This window comes from Drosophila ananassae, chromosome 3L, assembly GCF_017639315.1.
Source record: "Drosophila ananassae strain 14024-0371.13 chromosome 3L, ASM1763931v2, whole genome shotgun sequence".
Classification (NCBI taxonomy): domain Eukaryota; kingdom Metazoa; phylum Arthropoda; class Insecta; order Diptera; family Drosophilidae; genus Drosophila; species Drosophila ananassae.
In genome coordinates, this window is record NC_057929.1 from 12,273,982 (window position 1) to 12,292,099 (window position 18,118).

The 18,118-nt window shown below is 50.6% G+C and overlaps 7 protein-coding genes and 1 long non-coding RNA gene across 13 annotated transcripts; 4 read left to right on the forward strand and 4 right to left on the reverse strand.

Annotated features, from left to right (window-relative positions):
- Window positions 1-1,063: 1,063 nt before the first annotated feature.
- On the forward strand, window positions 1,064-2,560 carry LOC6496194 (protein CDV3 homolog). Of its 2 annotated transcripts, none has more exons than XM_014908177.3 (5): window positions 1,064-1,136; window positions 1,222-1,514; window positions 1,573-1,655; window positions 1,730-1,964; window positions 2,029-2,560. In XM_014908177.3, the coding sequence occupies exons 2-5, from the start codon at window positions 1,305-1,307 to the stop codon at window positions 2,290-2,292; spliced, it is 792 nt and encodes a 263-aa protein (XP_014763663.1). In that variant the 5' UTR covers window positions 1,064-1,136; window positions 1,222-1,304; the 3' UTR covers window positions 2,293-2,560. The 2 variants fall into 2 exon arrangements, with proteins under 2 accessions (XP_014763663.1, XP_014763662.1); XM_014908176.3 differs by having other exon boundaries at window positions 1,069-1,136; window positions 1,570-1,655.
- LOC6494389 (putative gamma-glutamylcyclotransferase CG2811) lies at window positions 2,481-3,323 on the reverse strand. Its single transcript, XM_001960382.4, has 3 exons — window positions 2,879-3,323; window positions 2,716-2,823; window positions 2,481-2,642 (listed from the first exon to the last, which is right to left on the reverse strand). The coding sequence occupies exons 1-3, from the start codon at window positions 3,196-3,198 to the stop codon at window positions 2,600-2,602; spliced, it is 471 nt and encodes a 156-aa protein (XP_001960418.2). The 5' UTR covers window positions 3,199-3,323; the 3' UTR covers window positions 2,481-2,599.
- A 4-nt stretch (window positions 3,324-3,327) lies between these two features.
- On the forward strand, window positions 3,328-3,711 carry LOC116654737. The gene is made up of 2 exons (XR_004309945.1): window positions 3,328-3,402; window positions 3,489-3,711. It is a non-coding gene; the product is annotated as an uncharacterized LOC116654737 (long non-coding RNA).
- On the reverse strand, window positions 3,544-5,290 carry LOC6494388 (troponin C-akin-1 protein). The gene is made up of 3 exons (XM_001960383.4): window positions 5,149-5,290; window positions 4,001-4,320; window positions 3,544-3,940 (listed from the first exon to the last, which is right to left on the reverse strand). Exons 1-3 carry the CDS (start codon window positions 5,161-5,163, stop codon window positions 3,772-3,774), a joined length of 504 nt encoding a protein of 167 aa, XP_001960419.1. The 5' UTR covers window positions 5,164-5,290; the 3' UTR covers window positions 3,544-3,771.
- LOC6494387 (wnt inhibitory factor 1) lies at window positions 5,155-7,670 on the reverse strand. Of its 3 annotated transcripts, XM_044715595.1 has the most exons (4): window positions 7,310-7,670; window positions 6,822-7,231; window positions 6,651-6,761; window positions 6,233-6,593 (listed from the first exon to the last, which is right to left on the reverse strand). In XM_044715595.1, exons 2-4 carry the CDS (start codon window positions 7,220-7,222, stop codon window positions 6,491-6,493), a joined length of 615 nt encoding a protein of 204 aa, XP_044571530.1. In that variant the 5' UTR covers window positions 7,223-7,231; window positions 7,310-7,670; the 3' UTR covers window positions 6,233-6,490. The 3 variants fall into 3 exon arrangements, with proteins under 3 accessions (XP_044571529.1, XP_044571530.1, XP_001960420.2); XM_001960384.4 differs by having other exon boundaries at window positions 6,822-7,670; XM_044715594.1 differs by lacking the exons at window positions 6,233-6,593; window positions 6,651-6,761 and adding an exon at window positions 5,155-5,411 and having other exon boundaries at window positions 6,822-7,470.
- Window positions 7,671-7,867: 197 nt separating this feature from the next.
- Window positions 7,868-9,426, forward strand: LOC6496196 (LHFPL tetraspan subfamily member 2a protein). Its single transcript, XM_001960386.4, has 3 exons — window positions 7,868-8,919; window positions 8,976-9,089; window positions 9,154-9,426. Exons 1-3 carry the CDS (start codon window positions 8,526-8,528, stop codon window positions 9,294-9,296), a joined length of 651 nt encoding a protein of 216 aa, XP_001960422.1. The 5' UTR covers window positions 7,868-8,525; the 3' UTR covers window positions 9,297-9,426.
- LOC6494386 (dnaJ homolog subfamily C member 21) lies at window positions 9,325-11,213 on the reverse strand. The gene is made up of 2 exons (XM_001960387.4): window positions 10,506-11,213; window positions 9,325-10,442 (listed from the first exon to the last, which is right to left on the reverse strand). The coding sequence occupies exons 1-2, from the start codon at window positions 11,109-11,111 to the stop codon at window positions 9,429-9,431; spliced, it is 1,620 nt and encodes a 539-aa protein (XP_001960423.1). The 5' UTR covers window positions 11,112-11,213; the 3' UTR covers window positions 9,325-9,428.
- Window positions 11,214-11,236: 23 nt separating this feature from the next.
- On the forward strand, window positions 11,237-17,880 carry LOC6496197. 3 transcript variants are annotated; one of them, XR_004309943.2, is made up of 9 exons: window positions 11,270-12,236; window positions 12,452-12,743; window positions 12,803-13,742; window positions 13,853-14,369; window positions 14,433-14,849; window positions 14,903-15,097; window positions 15,154-15,812; window positions 15,878-17,268; window positions 17,332-17,880. XR_004309943.2 is itself a non-coding variant. In XM_032450933.2 (8 exons), the coding sequence occupies exons 2-8, from the start codon at window positions 12,504-12,506 to the stop codon at window positions 16,099-16,101; spliced, it is 3,192 nt and encodes a 1,063-aa protein (XP_032306824.1). In that variant the 5' UTR covers window positions 11,237-11,367; window positions 12,452-12,503; the 3' UTR covers window positions 16,102-17,880. The 3 variants fall into 3 exon arrangements, 2 of the variants coding, with proteins under 2 accessions (XP_032306824.1, XP_032306823.1); XM_032450933.2 differs by having other exon boundaries at window positions 11,237-11,367; window positions 15,878-17,880; XM_032450932.2 differs by having other exon boundaries at window positions 15,878-17,880.
- The last annotated feature ends 238 nt before the right edge of the window (window positions 17,881-18,118 follow it).

Genomic DNA, 18,118 nt, shown 5'->3' on the forward strand with positions numbered 1-18,118 from the left:
TAGCCGAGTGGGTTTGCCTGGGGCTCAGTAGAGCTCTGGGGCAGTGGGGCCTCTTGGATGTGGCAAAGCCAGCCAAACTGAAACCAAAGCAAGCCGAAACGAAACGAAAAGAGGGGTAGGTGTTGGTACAGACATAAATATCTATTAGCTTGGCTAATCTAGGCGGAACTGTCTTTGAGAAAAAGGCAAAGAGCTCAAGTGCTGCACAAAAAGATAATGTGTTGCAGTTTGGTTTGAAAAAAAATATTTGCCCACCACTTGGAGCCCTCCAATCTTGGGACTCTTCTTTCGTGTCACATATTTAAAAATGAATTTGGGTACGCGCCTGTGTAATTGTACATAAGTCAAGTCTATGTACTGCAAATACTATTCTTTTATCCCTTAAGCGGAGCCGACCGGGAATCCCTTGAAATACGGCCATATATTTTAGTAGACAATTAGCCGCGCTGTTTGGTTGAGCTCTATTGGTGTCGCAGTTTTGTCTTCCTTCAGATATATTCGCATGCATATTCGCATCATTAGAGATGCAAAATTAGCCATGGATGGCTGTAGCTATCATTACACAACCACCGACCAATGGCCAAGCTTTGCATTCGCTGCTGCCGCTCTGACTTCCATTTAGTTTGACTTAATTAGGTGGTTATCAATCTCCTATGCAAATAGCAGGTTGGCCAATATCGCGAATCTAGGTAATCAATATTCAGTCTTTCCTGTGATTTTTGCAAAGTCCATATTATGCTGCTTGCCAACAATATTGTTGCTAAATATTGTGTCTTTGAATCAAGTCCGTTACTACTTTTGTGTTTAAACATCCCGCCAAATGTGTCGCTCAGCAGAACTGTAAACGAGTCTGTTAACTCTCCTCTGAGAAATAAACCTGGCAGTCCGATTTCTGGATAATCCACATTATTAGAAAGCAGGCACTCTAGTTTGTTCGAAAATATGAAATATTTTAATAATATTCTTCAATTTAACGGATTTTATTTAAGGGTTTTTTACCCGTTTCGATGAAAATTTCGATATTTTTTCCCGGCCTTGCCAGAAAAAAGTACCAAACAAATTTCAAAAATTTTTGAATCTGGAAATTGACAACTCAGTTGGAAGAAAGTTTAGTGGTGAAAAGCAGCTTTCCTACAGTAATTTCAATGAAAATAATTTCAAAAAGATATGTTATTACTTCCCAATATTTCCCAATAATTTCCCACTAATTTTCATTGCCAGCCTTGCGTTCCTCTGTGCCTCTGGCCACACTACAAAATTCTCAGCAGCAGCGAAGCAAATTTTTGTGGTTAAATTGCAAAAAAATGGCCGAATTGGACGATTTCTTCGCGAAAAAGGACAAGAAGAAGTCCAAGAACAAGACGAAGTTCGTGACGGCCGATGAGCTGGTTAAGAACCTGGAAGACGGCAGCAAGCGGGAGGTGGTCAAGCCGAAGAAAGTCGAGCTACCAGCGGTCACTGGCGGCGTGGTAGGGCCAGGCGAAAACGAGAGCAGCAAGGTGCCAGAGTCCGTCGTAAGTCTGGTGAAATTCTGAATGCTTTGCATGTTATCATATCTGGTTTCAACAGCAGCCCGTGGAGGAGGAGTGGAAGGAGTTCGAGGAGGAGCAGCGCAAGGACTATAGCGGCCTCAAGATTGGCCAACTGAGCACCATGTGAGTTCGCGCTACGCACGTTTTTTGTTGGCATTGTATGAAGTTAATGCCTGCTTTCCCTCCTACCCTTGCAGAACCGTCAACGAGTCAGAGTCCTCTAGGATCCCCTCTGCCCCGGAAGGCGGAGGCAGTTACGACGAAGACGATGAGGATAGCAATGGCTATGCCAATGCCGACACAGGCGACTCTCGCGCCGGGCACGGTCCGTGGAAGAAGCTGATTCCTGCCGAGGAGGTCACGCAGATCCCTGTGGAGGTGGAAAAGCCGTCGTTGTCCAAGGTCTATGTTTCACCCGCGTTACGTTACAGCGTGAGTACTTTGGCCTCAGCAGTCAATATGTTCATCAACTAAAATGCCTGCGATTTTTTAACAGCAACAAGCCGGAAGCGGTTTAAGCAGCAGCGGCGGCGGAGTTGGCGGCGGTCTGCGACCTAGGCGAGCTGCTCCTGATATCACCAACACGGAGTTCTTCCCCACGTTGAATGCAGCGCGTCCGGAGGAACAGCGCAAAAAGAAAAACGAACCCGCCTTTGAAGAAGTCCGTCACGGCGGTCGCTTTCAGCGCGTGCAGGAAACCACTACTGCCCCGGTGGCGGCCACCAATCGATTCCAGTCGCTTGACGACGAAGCTAGCTAGGTCCCAGCTGGCGCTGTTGCGGCTGCTGTTGCTGGCCCCAGAGGGAGTCTGCTGCCGAGCTCAAGTCATTGGATGGGTTCCGCCAGCCAGTAGCCAGTAGCACCTGCAATCCTAGGCTTTTCGATTCATCTATACCTACTCTACTTTGCTACTACTCTAACCCAAATCCACAGGAAGCCACACTATTGTTCATTTCGTTTTGCATTTTTTAAAGTATGGAATCAATGTAATAGAATACGAATAATAGCCATGCGTTGAACTCCGTTTATAAAGAGCACTTTTTTTAAAACGAGGCTATGTTATCCTCTCACTCATCCGACCAGATGTCGTCCGGCGTGCTCTCCAGATAGCTGTAATTGCAAGAGAATGGGAGTCGCTTGTCAGTAGGAAAGATCATCTCTAGCCGGCACAGTGCGCACTGACTTCTCATTGTAGGGCTGCTCCGCTGTGTTGTGGTACGAGCTGAGCATCTTTTTGGACAGGAGCCTATCCGGAAAATTCCGGATTAAGTACAACCAGCACTGGATGCTCCTGGAAGTATGGTGATCTATAGGAGCAATTACATCATCAATCTGGAAGAGCATACTCATTCTGCTCTGTATGGATCTGCTGTTCCTCGCGATCATAGTAGTCTGGGTAGTCTTCCAGCTGGTCGAGTTTCCCGAACATGGCCTCGTCCACCTCGTAGATCTCCCCCTCTATGTGAGTGCCCTTACCCGGGCGGGCCAGCAAAAATGGAATGTTGTAGCGAGTGCCCACGACAAGGGGAAACTTTACCGCCGTCGTACCCTTTCCGAGAAACCTGGCCTGGCCATTCTCCACGCTCGTCAACCAGTGGTGGTTGGGTTCGCCTTTTTTAAGTGTGCCATAGACAAAGACTCTCCTCCACGCAGCCATTCTCAGCATGCTCCACCAATGTACTCTTCCTGGCGGTCGGGCTTATCTGTGTGGCTGGTCTTTGGGCGCGGTAATCTAACCCAGAGATTGCTCGGTCGACACAACCCCTCCATTCTTCTTCTTACCTGTCATTCTCACGGAACCTTTCATGACTGTGGACTGCGTCCACGTAGGTGACGAACTGCACCCGAAGTGGGCACGAGGAGGTGGTGTGTATGTGAATTTAAAAAAATTATATAAAATCGAAGGAATTTTTTTTTAATTATTATCAATTTATTTAAAAACCTCTCAATTTTTAGAAATGGTTGGAACCGACCCGAACATCTACTTGATAAAGAAAAACGACTCGTCCGGTACGTTGAATTGCTTCAGTGTTTATTTGTCGAAAACTATGAAATTACAAACTATTGGCTAAAACCTAAATAATGCAGTATGGTACATATCGGCGTATATATACAGGCATATAACAATGGCCGATACACATGCGTGTATATTCAGTACGGTCTAGAAATGCATCTACCGGTAACATAAGAACAATTTTCCAAGAGCACATCCAGCGGCAACTTCTATGGGGTTATTGGCTTAGTTGGTCGCCTCGTAGCTGAGATCGTCCTGGGCGGGGTGCTTGTGGGTGCGGCGGTGGCGCATGATGTAGGGATGCGTGGTGCTGTTCTCATAGCTGGACAGGTAGGGCAAGTTGAGCAGCTTCTCCGGATACTTCTGGAGCAGATACACCCAGCAGGGAACGGTTCTGAGACACACAAGATAAATATATCGATGACGTCAACCAGCAGCGTCTCGAAATACTTACCCCTCGCCAACGCCGATGTTCATGTCCTGCTTCTCGCGCGTGTAGATGTCCTCGCAGTCCTCCAGGTTGTCCAAGGAGTTGAGCATGCGGTCGTCCACCTCGTAGATCTCCCCGGTTACGTAATACCCCACGCCTGGCTTGTTCAGCAGGAAGGGTATGTTGTAGCGGGTGGCGATAACCAGCGGCAGCTTCTCGGTGGTGGTGGCCTTGCACCAGAACTTGGCGTGTCCGTTCCCACTGCTGGCCAGGATCGAGTTGCTGGGCTGGCCGTACTTGAGAGCGCCGTAGACGAACAGCTTGCTCAGGGCGGAGGTGGCTTTCTGTATGTGTGGGTGGGTGGGTGTGGCGGAGGCAGAGAAAGAAGTGGGGTTAGGTTAGAGATCTCAAAGCGCACCCAAGCAGGTGGTATCTATGGCCGATCAATTTGTCTGACTTATCGGCGATCTGAATATTTTCCACTGCGAAGAGCCCCCTAGCAGACTTGCTGATAAGACGACACACGCGTCGTAGTCGCCGTCATCTCCGGCACGATTATAGCCGTCCGGCATTTATTTATAAATTTTGAATAGCCTTTTAGGGGAAGAGCCCAACCGGTTTGCTGCACTCACACCCAATTTTTTATAGCCAGGTCGCTAAATGCTGCCAATAAACTGATTTTTGGAGCTGAAGACGTGCCTCAGAAACTGCGCAGCAGCTACGCCTCCCCCGAAGATATGGGGATATACTACACACCTTGTGATTAGTACATAAATAATTGCTTAAATCGGTCTAATCATTGAAATAAATACAGAAAACACGCAAGCCCCGTTAGGCGGCCTCTGATCAATGTCGTTGCAATACGCGGCAGTTGCATGCATGGGGCCTGGGGCCTGGGGGAGGGGGCATCTGGGCTGGAAGGTGCTTACATAACCCCGAGAACTCATACGACCACACATTACCATTAAACTGAATAAAATATCTGCTGCATTCGATTTTCCCGGCCAGCAACATGCCGATTTCCCGAGTTCTTCCAAAACTAAAGAGGATTTCCCACGCCAGCACAGGCGGGGCTGCCCACTTGCCAAGACGAAAGGATGCGCAGGATGTGCCTGGTGCTACCCAGGAAACACCACCACCTTTGACGGACGGACGGCTTTCGTTTCACATACCTTGACTTGGCCCATTTTTCCTGTTTCTGGTCTGCTGGTGTTGTCGAGCCGCCTGGCGATTAATTGAAATTGCAAATTGCTGCAGTTAGCAAAAGAGAAAGAGCTGCAATCTCAGGGTGTCCTGGTGAATGGAGGAGCTCCAGGTGTATAGAACCGCGCCGATGAACAGCAAAACTCCAACTAAAACGCGATGGAGAACAATCGGAACACGAGTGCTGCCGCCGTCGCTGTTGCTGCTGCTCCGCTGCTGCTGGGAACAGTGACTCCAGTCCGGATAAAAAATTTGTATTATTATATTAACAATTTATTGTATTACCTCTTTCCAAAGTTAATGGAATTAGGCAGTAAAGTCCGATTTTGCTGCTTGAGACGAACAAGAAACGAGTACTTCTTTGGAAAACAACCCTCGTGATTGAGGGTATATCGTTGCAGAGAGTAGGTACCCTCAGACCTATTCCCGGCTGGCCACTAAAAAGGGGAGCATTGGCCCACGGTGCGATGTCGCCAACAACAAGAGGCCCGCCCCCGGTCCCCAACAACAAGAAAAACAAAAACACGCCACACGCGCAAAGCTAAAACCAGCGCCAGCGCCGTCGTTTCTTTGCTCTGCCCGCGACTTCAGTCTTTATCTTTGGAATACCCTGCAAGGGGGACCTGGGTTAATAGAAATACCCTAGTTTTGGGGACATTTTAAACATTTGAGTGTCAAATACTGGGCTTATCAGAGGCACACAATGAAGCCTAGCTGATAAATAAAGACCCTGTCTTTGAACAAGTCTGTCTCGCTCGGAAGACCCCTTCGCCTTCCAATGGCTACGCCTCTGAATAACACGTCCGCATGTTTGACTGCCGTCGCTCAGCTCCCAATTCTATAACGATCTGCCGATTTAGCCGATCGGAGATACATACATATAATGAATTCATTTTTTAACCGACGGGCCTTCCGCAGACCCCATGTCTTATAAACAATAACAATATTACGCATTGTAATTTGGCGTGGCGGGAGCGCCAAAAAGCACCCGCTCACTGCCAGCTTTTCGCTCTCCAAAGACTTTGGGGCGCTTCAGTAAAAAGGTGGGGCATATGGATTCACAGAAGTATTATCAGTTTATTAAGATCAAGATTATTAGACCTAGAAGTGAAATGCAATAAATAGCTGTGAATATCGTCCCAGAACTAATTAAAATTCTGAATCTAATATCTAATGATTTAATTCTATTAACTATTTCAATGGACTATTCCTATAACTAATTATACGACTCAGGCATCAAGGAACTTAACCGCCTGACGTCAGAGAAAGGAACTTAAAACAGCCCCAACGGCTGCAGCTGCTCTTCCAAGGTCAATAGTCCCTGGTGCAGATGCCGCTCCGGCCGTAATGGAAGTGCTTATGCCGGCAGGCACACAAGTTTGGGGCGAAGCAGTAGGCATGGGGTCCACAATCGCTGGTGAGGAGGAAGGGTTAATGGGCGCACTAGAAGCGGAAGAAAGTTCCAACTCACTGATCACAGATGGGGGTACACTGCTGCCCGTGGAGCAGAGTGGCTCGCAGTTCATAGCCCTGGGCACAGGTGCACCGGCCGTCGGAGGAGCAACTCCCATGAGTGCATCGTCTTGTAATGAATCTCAAAGCTGTACGTCTCTGTTCGGATTCACAAAATCATTCAACTTACCCGAGACAGGGGTCGAGAAGACGAGCTACCCGGTGTCTGCACTTCCTGGCCAGAGCATCGAAGTAATAGTGGCTCCCTTTCGAACAAACGCAGAGATCTGGAGCAGCGCAGTAGCCCCCCGCCTTCTGGCAACCGGGAAGGCACTCTGCAGCGCAAACCACTCCGTCCGGATCGGCGCCCTGGTACTGATCGGCACAAGGACAGGGTCCGTCCTCGAAGCAGACTCCTTCCCGGCAGACGATGTTGCACCGGCGGACGCACTGTCTAGTGTTCACCACCAGCATTTCATAGTCAGAGCAGAGGGGAGGCGGCTCGTTGATCTCCCAGTACCCGTAGTCGTAGTAGTAGTGCCCCTGTCCCAGAGCCGGCAGCAGGAGCAACAGCAGCATCCAGTTTGGCATCGTAGACTTCTGCAAGTGATCCCCATGCCGGAAAGTGAGAGTGAAAGTGACTTCGGGCCTGCGCAATTGGTGTGCGGATCTCATTACCCATCGGTCACGATTCGAACATAAGCAAACACAGCGCGGATGACGCAATGGACCCCACCGGACACGGCCGGCTGATAACCGCTCGCCCGGAGATCATCTTGATCGGATTTACAGCAGCGGCCTTTGCATCGATCGATTGAGCAGACGGATCGTTACTCACTCTCCCGTGCTGAGTGGGGAGACGTGGGGGAGTAGCCGATCGGATCGGATCCACTTCGAACGTGAATGCAGAGAGCCATCGGGTGAGTAAGTGAGCCAGGCAGCGGAGAGCACATAGGCGGCAATTCTGGAATGTATGGGTTTCCACGCTCTGCTCTCAATGTTGCACACATCTGCATGCACTGAAAGAATATGGTCCGATCCTCCAGTCAATCAACTAACCTCTCTTCCCAGAGGTCTTCCTTGGGCTATGACACTCCCATCTATTGCAGCTGAAACTATTCGCATTTTTAGTTTCTTAAAGATTTCCGCGCCCAAGAATTTCTCTCAGTGCCGCATTGGGGCCTGGCTCTTGCTCCAACTCCCATTCCGTTCTTGTCTGCGTCTGGAACTGCAGCTGGCGTCAATGTGACCCATTCATTCAGTCAGTGTCGACGAACGATGACGCAGTGGGGCATCGGCAGCGGCAACGGCAACGGCAACGGCAACGGCTACAAAAACTGCGACGCCTGCGCGAACGGAAGTTCGCTTAGTCGGTTAGTTCAGAATTAAAAGTGAGGCATTGAGTGGCCAAATATTGAGGCAAAAAAGAATCAGCTCGAAGAAAGCCAGCGCAGCATAGTTCTTTCTCTCGCGCTTTCATTCTTCGGCCCCCGATTGCAACCACAAATCGAGTACTCGACTGGCGGCCTGGGCGGTCCCCCCGCTGTCCGCGGTGTGTGCGCGAGTGTGTGTGCTTGGGGTGAATAACATAAAACAGACAACGGGCCGCGGAATAGCGAACGGCGGACGCAAACGGCGAAAGCATAAAATAAACAATTCCATTTCGGGCTGGTCAGCTGGGAGGAAGTTCTGGCCCCAGCGCCCGTGGTGGTGGTGGGTGATTGGTGGCGGCAGTGGTGGGTGACGCCAGTGGGTGTGGGATGTGTGGATGTGCCGCAGCGTCGAAGTGCGTGCTCGGACAAAGCCGAACGCTTAGACTCCATTATCTATCCGGCAAGTGCTGACGCGTTTTCAATCTCTGGACAGAGCTCAGTGCAGTAGTGCCAAATCCGAAATGTGTTACGTTATCATAACGAGCGCCAGTCTGGTGTGGTTCCTCTGCTCCCTTCTGGCGGACATGCTTTTTGCCGTCGCCCTGGTCACGCCCAAATGGCTAGTTGGCCCCACCCCTGTGGGGCAGCTGTCCTCCAAGTCCTCCTCGGTTGGAATCTACACTCGCTGCAAAGTGATGCTAGAGCGGGGATACCACTGCGGTCGCTTCGACCTGGACGGTCTTTTCACCGACAGTAGTGTCTACCCTGGAGAGTGGAAGGCGGCCATGTTTTTTGCCTCGCTGGGATTCGTCCTGTTGTCAGTCACGGTGATGCTCACTCTGCTCACCTGTTGTCGCCAGGCCGCCTGCGGCAAGAGCATCCACAACTTGACGGCCTGCGCCCAGGTGGTGGCTGGTGAGTACTTTAAACGCGGCTCCCAGTTCCGAATTTCAATTAACTTTGCTTTGCAGGAATTAGCGTGATGCTCGCGCTCTTCCTGCACCCCCTTGGCTGGCGAGCGGATAGGGTACAGCGCCTCTGCGGCCCGGAGGCCGAACCCTTTTACCCTGCGGACTGCAGCATAGGTAACCTAGTGCTCCATATGTCTTCTAATGAGTTCAACCTTCAAGCTAAATGTCTACCCCACAGGCATTTCGTTTTACTGCGGCGTCATCGGCGTGCTTCTCACATTCATCGCCGCCGGAATAAGCCTCAAAGCGGAATCTTCCAACATGCGATCGCGGGTCCGCCGTCGCGTCGAAGCGGGTAGCAAGCTGGTCTGCATTCCATAGGTCCCACCCAGGATTCCAAACATTGATCTTGCTTAGAGCGAGCATACTTAACTTCATTTTCGAATTAACTGTAACATTAGCATAAATAAAATTCTAACAAGTCGCGGTATGGTTGCCGGATTAAACTCCGGACTACTTGTTGCGCTTCCCCTTGCCCTTTCCCGGAGGCTTGCCCTCCACGTCAGGCTTGGCTTTGGGTATGTACACTCCGTGATTCGTCTTTTTAAGGTGAGCAAATAGTTTGTTTTTCGAGTCGAATACCAGCCGGCAGGTGACACAGGTGTGCTGCGGCTTCGTCGGATCGAGATCTTCGACCGCTGGAGTGGGGTTGGCTTCTTGGGAAGCTGGCTCTGGGGCGGATTGGTCAGAGGGCTTCGATTTGTTTGTCGCAGACTTTTTGCTCTTGTTTTTTCGCGCAGACTTTTTCCCCTTGCTCCAGTCATCTTCCGAGTCGGTAGCCTTGAGGTCTGGCGGTTCATCCTCAACCACGTTGACTTCCTCTTCTTCTTGCACTTGTATGGCAGCCGACTTTTTTGACTTTTTGTGCTTTTTGTCACGTTTATTCCTAGCAGGAGATTCTTCCTCGCTTAGTACTTCCTCCGCGGACAAGTGCTCGTCTGTGATTTCAAGCTCGTCCAAAGCTTCCTCAACTCCATCGATACTGTCTTCTTGAGAGCCGTCGTGGAATGCTTCTTCCTCGGCTTCCATTTCCGCCCGCAACCGTTCAACATTCTCCCGGTGTTTTTTGCTCTCTTCGTGATTCGCGCGCGCTTTAGCGTTTTTGAAAGTCTTGTTGCAGGCCACACAATACAAGTCGTCAACATACTCCAGCTCGAATTCGGCATCTTCCACGTCGGGATCCGGCTCCGAATCTTCACTCTCTCCATCATCGTCCTCTTCGTCATCCGTATAGTCATCAGACTCGCTACCGTATTGCTGTTCCAGCTGCTTCAACTGCTCCTCATAGCCCTCGTGGAAGGACTTGTTCTCCCTGGCGGCAGCAAGCTCTTCTTGGCGCTTTCGCAGCTGCTCCCGGCGCTTCTCCTCCTGCTTCAAGCGGTTGGCCTCAGCCCGTTCTTCTAGGACGCGTCTGTAGGCATGCACCCGGCGGTCTCTTTTTCGCACAAAATTAACCAGATTTCGGACCTCAAGGGTAAGGAAAGTGAAACTGTCAGCGAGGTAGGCTAAAAACAGACATAACATGCTCACCTCTTCGTTGCGATCCTTGCGCGCTGCCTGCACAATCTTCTTCATCTCTTTCTCAACCTTTCGCAGGATGAAGCGCTCCTTGATCTCGCGCACATCGTACGGGCACAGCCACTCATAGGTCTTCTTGGTGCTGTAGGCCTGCCAGAAGGCATAGAAAGGGCCCACCACTTCCTCGTAGTTACTTTCCGAAGTGCCAAACTCTGGCGCTAGCCCAAGGTGGTCGTCGCCGTCCATAAACTCCATATCCTCAAGAGCAATCTTTACAAATACCTCCCGGTACACACTGTAGAAGCCCTTTTCGTCGTCCCCGTAGCCTTTGTAGCAGGAGCTGGTGAAGAACTCAAACACATCCAGACAGTTCTCAGCGTACTCTGAGTTTTTGCCGCGCAGGATTTGCTCCCGGTGATTGTCGTACCACGAGCGCTCCTGCGGATCAGAGAGCACCTCGTAAGCCTGCTGAATAAGTTGGAAGCGCTCCTTGGCCTCGGCCAAACAATCCGGATTCTTGTCCGGGTGCCAGCGGAGCGCCATTTTGCGGTAGGCGGTCTTGATGTCGCCATCGGTGGCGGTCCGTTGGAGACCAAGCTCCTCGTAGTAGCAGCGCATCTTAGCTCCTTAGTTATTGTTTTATGCCAAGATTTTAGCGCATGTTTTTACAAGAATTTAGACGCAGTGTTGAGAAGGACTCTAGTGTTATCAGCTGGTGCTCACAGTTGCGTTCGAAGCGTAGTGTTGTGCAGTGCTGAAGGAAAAAATTTAATTTACTGGTAAATAGCCGACGTTAAGGCGCAACTAGAATCATAAACTGATTTCGTATTATAATTTTACGCGGAGTAGAGCTCTGAGGTCCTTGAGGTAATCCGTAAGTAACTTTCCAGGAAGAAGCACCCAAAATTCAAAATCCTAACAGTGCTCCGGCGCAGCTAACAGCACATTCCGCCATTAGCTTTTTTTCCTTTGGCGGGGGCGGACGCGCTTTTTGTCCGTGCATTCCGCAGAACTTTTTCGCACACGCTTTCCTCGCCATTGCCACACAAGAAGTTTCCACCGCATACCAACACACTACCAGGAAAATCCAGCGTCTAAGCCGCAGAATGCTGTGAAAATCTTAAAGCTAACGGGATCTGGTTCTTCTGAAAAGACTGCAGTGCTTTTTATCGTTTTATTTTCTGAGAACTCTTACGAATAATTTGCATGAAACACGAATTCCCGGAGAACTGCGAACTGAAAATCGAGTATTGCCAATCAGCCATAACAATATACGAAAAGTGCCAAAATACCGTAAAGCATTTGCTTCAACGGGAAAAGGAGAAAAGTCTCGCAAATAGCTGGACATAAAAATTTACAGTTACGTCGAATTTACAACCGAGCAGAGAGCACACAGACAGCCCACACATTCTCATGCACACACACACAAGCCCGTTGGCCCGTTACCGCACAGCTTGAGTTACGAAAGCTGCAGGAGGAGGTGGAGAGTGGAGTCCTTGAGCATCTCGGCTAACAAACAACCCCCAATACAGTCCAAAGTTGTTGGGTGCGACGCCACTCGGAACAACGGCAAAAAAAGCGTCAACAAAAAACAAACACAGACACAGGATGCCGACCCATCTGCGCGTGTGTGTGTGTGCGTCGGTATAGATTTACCGTTGGATGGCCTTTCATGTCGTTCATCCCGTGCGGGCCGCCATAAAGTGAGGCGCCAGCCTACGATGAATCGCATTTGCGAATAAGGTAATTTCGAACGAAGCTCCATCCTGGCCCCATCCGTGCGAAATCATAGCACGGGGTGGGGAAAACTATAGAAAGTGCGGCCCTACCGTTCTCCTTTTGTGCCGTCATAAATGGGTTTTCTTATCAGGGCTAAGTGCTCCCCAGAGCCTGTTTGGGCGCCATTGTGCAGCGATGTTGCATTTCCCAGCTAACCTAATGGCCATTCCTCTTTTCAGTCACCCCGGCAACCACAATCCGTCCAATTCGGTTAAAGTACAGGGCATAATCATGTTTGGCTCCAAGCTGCGCTCCTGGATGGAGACGCACATCGTGCGGCCCCGCAAGAAGGGTAACAAGCACAAGCAAGTGACCGCCGAAGCCGGCGGTTCCGGGAGCTCCGCTGGTAAGAAGTCCGGCACCCTGCCCCCGCCGGGCAGCAATGTCACTAGTCCGGTGCTGACTAGTAGTGGCAGCCACAGTATCGCCAGTCCGGTGCGACGACGCGAAGTCTCGCCCATTCAGTGCCACGTATGTGTAGCAATTACCCACATCGAGATCAGTTTGCTAATCGTTTACTATGTTTACAGCCCCCGAGTCGGCGGTATGGCTGGCACTCCCCTGACGAGGACTCTTATGTTGTCACATCGCCCAAGTCGGACAACCTCTTGTACGCCCCAAACTGCCACCGGCCTCTTCCGCATCAGCCGCCACAGCATCAGCACCACTTGAGCGTGCCCAACAGCAAGGAGAACTCGTGCGCGGAGAAGTCTCCCGTGCGAGTCAACTGCTCCTCGTCGTCTATTTCATCCCTCTCCTGGTCTACGGGCTCCAAAGAACCCTCTTCCAGCAAGCCTGGCCCGTTTAAAGGGGAAATCGCACAGGCTGTGGAGTACTACATTCCGCCTGACGAAGAAGTGGAATACGAGGAGGTTGGCAATCTGCTACTGCGCCCTCCGCCACCAAGGGAAATCCCGCGTCCGCAATCGGAGAACCTGGGCGCCGTGCGTTTGTTGTATGAAGAGGAACCTGGCCATGGCAATAACCATGTTCGCTACGGGCGCCTACTGCCCTCGAAACTGGCCCCCATCCAGCTGGGAGAGTCGCTGGACAGCTTGCCAACAACGGCCCCACCCCCAATACCACCACCTCCCGGTATAGGATCCCGTATGCGCACCCCGCGTGGTGTGCAACGCAGCAACTTCATGCCCGGTCCGAGGCCCCACAGTCTGCCCTCGCCGGAGAGCGCCTACTCCACCGGCTACTCAACAGACGGCACCTCTCCCTGCGCTGCCACCAACTACAATCCCCCTGAATACTACATCAACATGCGCTCGGGTACGCACTACTTCCCCAAGAGCGTAAACTCATTGGCCATCGAGGCGAAGCGCTGCAAGTTCGGCCTGAACCGCATCGAGGAGATGTCACCCATGGACCCGCTGCCCAAGAGCAACTTTGCGAGTGCCAGCCACGGCTTGGAAACATCGCACTCTCCCTTGGCTATCCACCAGCAGCCGAAGTTATTTGAATGTGAGTACCAGCAGCATGGGTAGAGAGATCCATCCCTAAACCATTTGTTTTAATCCCAGTGGGGCATGATCGTGGGACTCGGTAGACATTAGTAACTTTCTTCCTTTTAGCTCCATCGCCCAGACAGCGGTGTCGCATCAGGACTAATCCGTGGTACAACACTGGCGAGCAGCACCTGTCAGCTGTGCCTGCCCGGAACGAGGTGGATGCCACCAGCACCACCTCCACCACCTCGTCGGGCATTAAGTCGGGCAATGAGCTGGAAGTTCCGGCGGCGAAAACAACAGCAACCAAGGCAGCAACCCTTAACTCCAGCAGGGGCTCCCATTGCAAGTTGCTGCGAGTGGGGGAGGACCCGCCTGGAATAGGGGGGGTTGCTTACGAGTCCGAGTGCTCTTCGACGTCGACTGAAGTGGAAAATGTGCATGCCCCGCACACCATCAAGCGGCGACACTTGGAGCAAGTGGAAACAACAACCACCTCCGCTCCCGTGGCGGGGGGCTGCGGCGGAGGAGCTGGCGCCACAACCACTTCCTTTGTGCTCAGCGACGACGAGGCCACCCTCAACGAGATGATTGGGAAGTTTGACGAGAGCTACATCTATGAGAAGGAGACTGACATACTCAGGTGAGGCTCGGACTCGGAACTCGAGTGGCTTGCTCACTTTCGCAACTTGCATTTCCTTTGCAGCAGCGACTCGGATCCTACAGACTGTTGCGCCTCGGAGCTGGACACCGGGCAGGATGCCGGGGATGAGTGCGACACGGATGAGCTCCTGGACATTGACTTCATAGACACGTCCTCCATGCAGGAGGTGGTGCTTGACCGCCATGATGTGGTCGCTCGCAACATGGGCAGCTGCCACTACTACTCAAGTCCCATGGTGAAGCGCAAGTCTACGCGGCGCTCAGCCAGGCGCAAGAGCGGCCCGGAGGCTGCTGATGGCTTCCAACAGCAACGTCGCAAGCGGTTCCTCAAGACTCGCAAGAAGAGTTGCGAGAAAAACGAGAGGCCTCCGGTGTCGCCGCTTCGTGAGTCGCGTGGCACTCGAAGTGTCGGGGGTACACCCGTGTGTCTGCGTCGCCATCTTCTTGGCCCGAAGGAAAAGTAGGTTGCCGAGCATTTCGTTTGAAAATGCCATTTAAAAATGTTATTTTCAGGATATACAAGACTTCGCCGCTCTCCAATCGCTCAAACTCACTTATATTCGGCGACATGAACATCAAGAACTCGCTGACCATCGCGGAGAGCGAGAAGGCTCTGATGAAGGCGGATCTGGAGGCAGACATGAAGTACAAGCAACTCATCATGGAGGCTGAGTCGCTGTTGGAGTCCTTGAAGAACAGCGTTCAAAGGTAGGAGAGCTTAATGGGTCTTACAAGGGATAATTTCCATGTCAAACCATTTCTAGCATCCCAAGGGACACACCGGTGGCCAGTCCACGGCGCCTGAACCCCTTGGCCAACAAGCGTGTGGAAATGCTCAAAAACAGCGAGGTTGACACCCCCAAGAAGCAGCCATCTCCGTCGCCGCAGGAGCACGAGCTGGCCGCTGCCATCAACAAGCGCGTCGAAATGCTCAAGTTTGAGACTTCCTCGGTCTCCTCCCCTCCCAACAGCCCCAAGCTGGGGCCGCGCTACAGTCCCCGGAAGACGCACTTGACCAACTTTATGAACCAGAACGCTCCTCCGGAGCTGCCACCTCGCAAGGGCCCCACTGCACCACTCTCGCCCCAGCTGCAGCTGAATGGCAGGCGTCTGCTGGAGAGTCCTAAGGCCAGGCGCCATGGGGGCACCATGACCGTCACATCGACCACCACAACCACGGTGATCAGTTTCAACGGAAGCGACTCTGACATCGATTGCCTGGCTGCGGAGGATCTGGGCAATCAAAACTATTTCCCGTACGCGAGGCCGGCGAAGACACTGACGAAGACGAACATCCAGCTGGAGGTCGAGTCACAGGTCAACAACAACTTTTACTGCCCCCACAGCGAGCCTCTGAAACGCAAGGTCTACAAGGGCAGCTCTTCCTTCGAGCGGATCAAGAAGAACTTCGACTTGGAGCTGGGTAAGCTTAAGTTCGGGTTAACCTTAAGCGTCTCACGTCAATGTGTCTTATCCAATCACATACAGACCGCATCAAGTCAAGCGAGCGCTCTCCAGCCAAGCTCTCCGCCTCCGTTTCGGCCAAGAGCTCCATGCAAGACGTGACCGGGGACGAGGACAAAAGGCTGACATTGGAGGGTGGGGGCGTCGGCGAGAGCCGCAAGCAGCAGCTCATTCTCAACACGCTTGTCGATCTGAAGCGGAGCTTGGAGAACCAGAGCCACCAGCTAAGTGGCCTAAACGGTGATTAATAGAACCGAAAGTACTGACTACTAGGGCTAAGATCATCAGCACATAACCATCAGCTATAATCATCATCTAGATAGTAAGAGTAAGCTAACAAACAGTCCAACCGAATCCCTCAGACTAGACACTGAAACTGAGCGCAATAACTTTCTACTGATAAGAGAGACTATTATTTACAAAAGTATATGGCATAATACTCGAGGGCCGTAATCGAGCCCTCGGACTGGACTGGCAGAGAGTTATTACCGAATATCAAGTAGCTTTCAGTTGGAAAAGTTGTTAAATGGAGATTTTGTTTTCTGAACGTAGATGTTTTGTTATTACTTTTGTAGTATGCCTATTTAATACTGCATTTAGAGTGGAGCCCCGTAGAGCCCATTTGAACTCATTTTTAATCCTTTTAATTTCGAGTATGATAGTTCATTTTAAAGTATTAATCTCCTTTGTTCACTCAGTTTTATGGAAAAACGTTACTTTTGTTGGCATGCCATCTGGAGTGGTGTTCAAAACACCAAAGGCATAATATTTTTGAGTAAAATCCTACCTAGGACTCACATTATCCTCCTACTCTAGCTCGAATACGTTGAATACTTAACTACATAAGTCAATAACTCACAGTACTCTTAGTTACTCATAGAACATTTGTTGTGAAGCCGAATTTCCTTTGATTACGAAGCATATCCCGCGAGAAGTACATCGGCTACCCTACCATTAGGGAACTATTTCTAGACTTGGTAGAACCCCACTACGTATACTCACTATGGTCAAGAATAATCTGAAGTAGACCTTTAAGTAACCATTTTTATCCATCCGAATATGAAAATGAAATTGTTTAGTCAAATTGTCAGTAGCTTAATGAGAGCAGAAGCTGTTTTGTTTCCTCAGTTATCGCCTAGAAGAATATCATTTTTAGAGCCGGAATTGGCCACGTTTGTCATGATTTCCCATTCGGGTCAAATTGGTTGTAATTTGGATCAATCAGTTATGAGTTATGAATTATCAATTATGAATTTTGTTGTTGTGTGCCCAATTAATACGCATCTAGAAGCTATAGAACCTACACAAGCATACATATTATAAGCCAATACTGTAACGTGATAATAAACTTAATGAAAAGCCCAAGACCGAAATCCATTGGGGCCTGGGGCCTGGGCCCAAGGCGCACCCGATCGGTAGGTATTCTGTTCGGCACATAGTACTTTATATATGTATCTAAGCCCCCGTTATATTTGTAGCTTTGCGTACTCGTTTCCCATTGAAATTGAAATTGCAATTAGTTTTCGTTTTGCTTACGTACTAGCCCCCCCGAGTATTAGAGTCGCGGGGTAGTGGCCTGGTATGCCGTGTTAAATTTACTTAATTAGTTTCACCCAACGCGACACTTGAACATCGAACACGGAGCACCGAGCTCCGCACTACGAGCTCCGAAGAAACCACCGAACTCGACCGATATTTGAACTTTAAATTGCCGCTAATGCGTAGTTCCAGCCCTCCTCCTCCGGCTGGTACTCGGGCTGCGGCGGTAATTAATTTATGCAGTCTAGATTCGACATTCAATATTCGATGTGAAGCAGCGACCTTAAGACAATCCAACGAGCTTTCAACGACGAACCAATTTACAAAACCCAACATGCAACAAAAGACTGCACCGTTATTGCCCCGGGTCCAGAACACCACACTCCACACCAAGTCCATGCTGACATGGTTATCCTTGCGGACACTCACACACTTATTGAATCCAAGCATGTACTTTATACACCAATAAAGGACCAATATTTTTACTAGCCCTTTAGCTTAATTGCTTCACTTGGCGAGTCATTGCGGAATTTCCAGAGACGCCGATCCGTTCCCGGTTCCCAAAATAAACCCGCCGTGTTCTAAAAATCCCCAGAAAAGCATAAACAATGGAAAATTAGCAGTCCGTGGTCCGGCCGCCGCCGTCGTCTCCGATGCTAATTATGCAAATGGAGACCGGAGACAGGGAGCGGGCCTGACGAGGCACTGCCCCGACGGAATAACAAT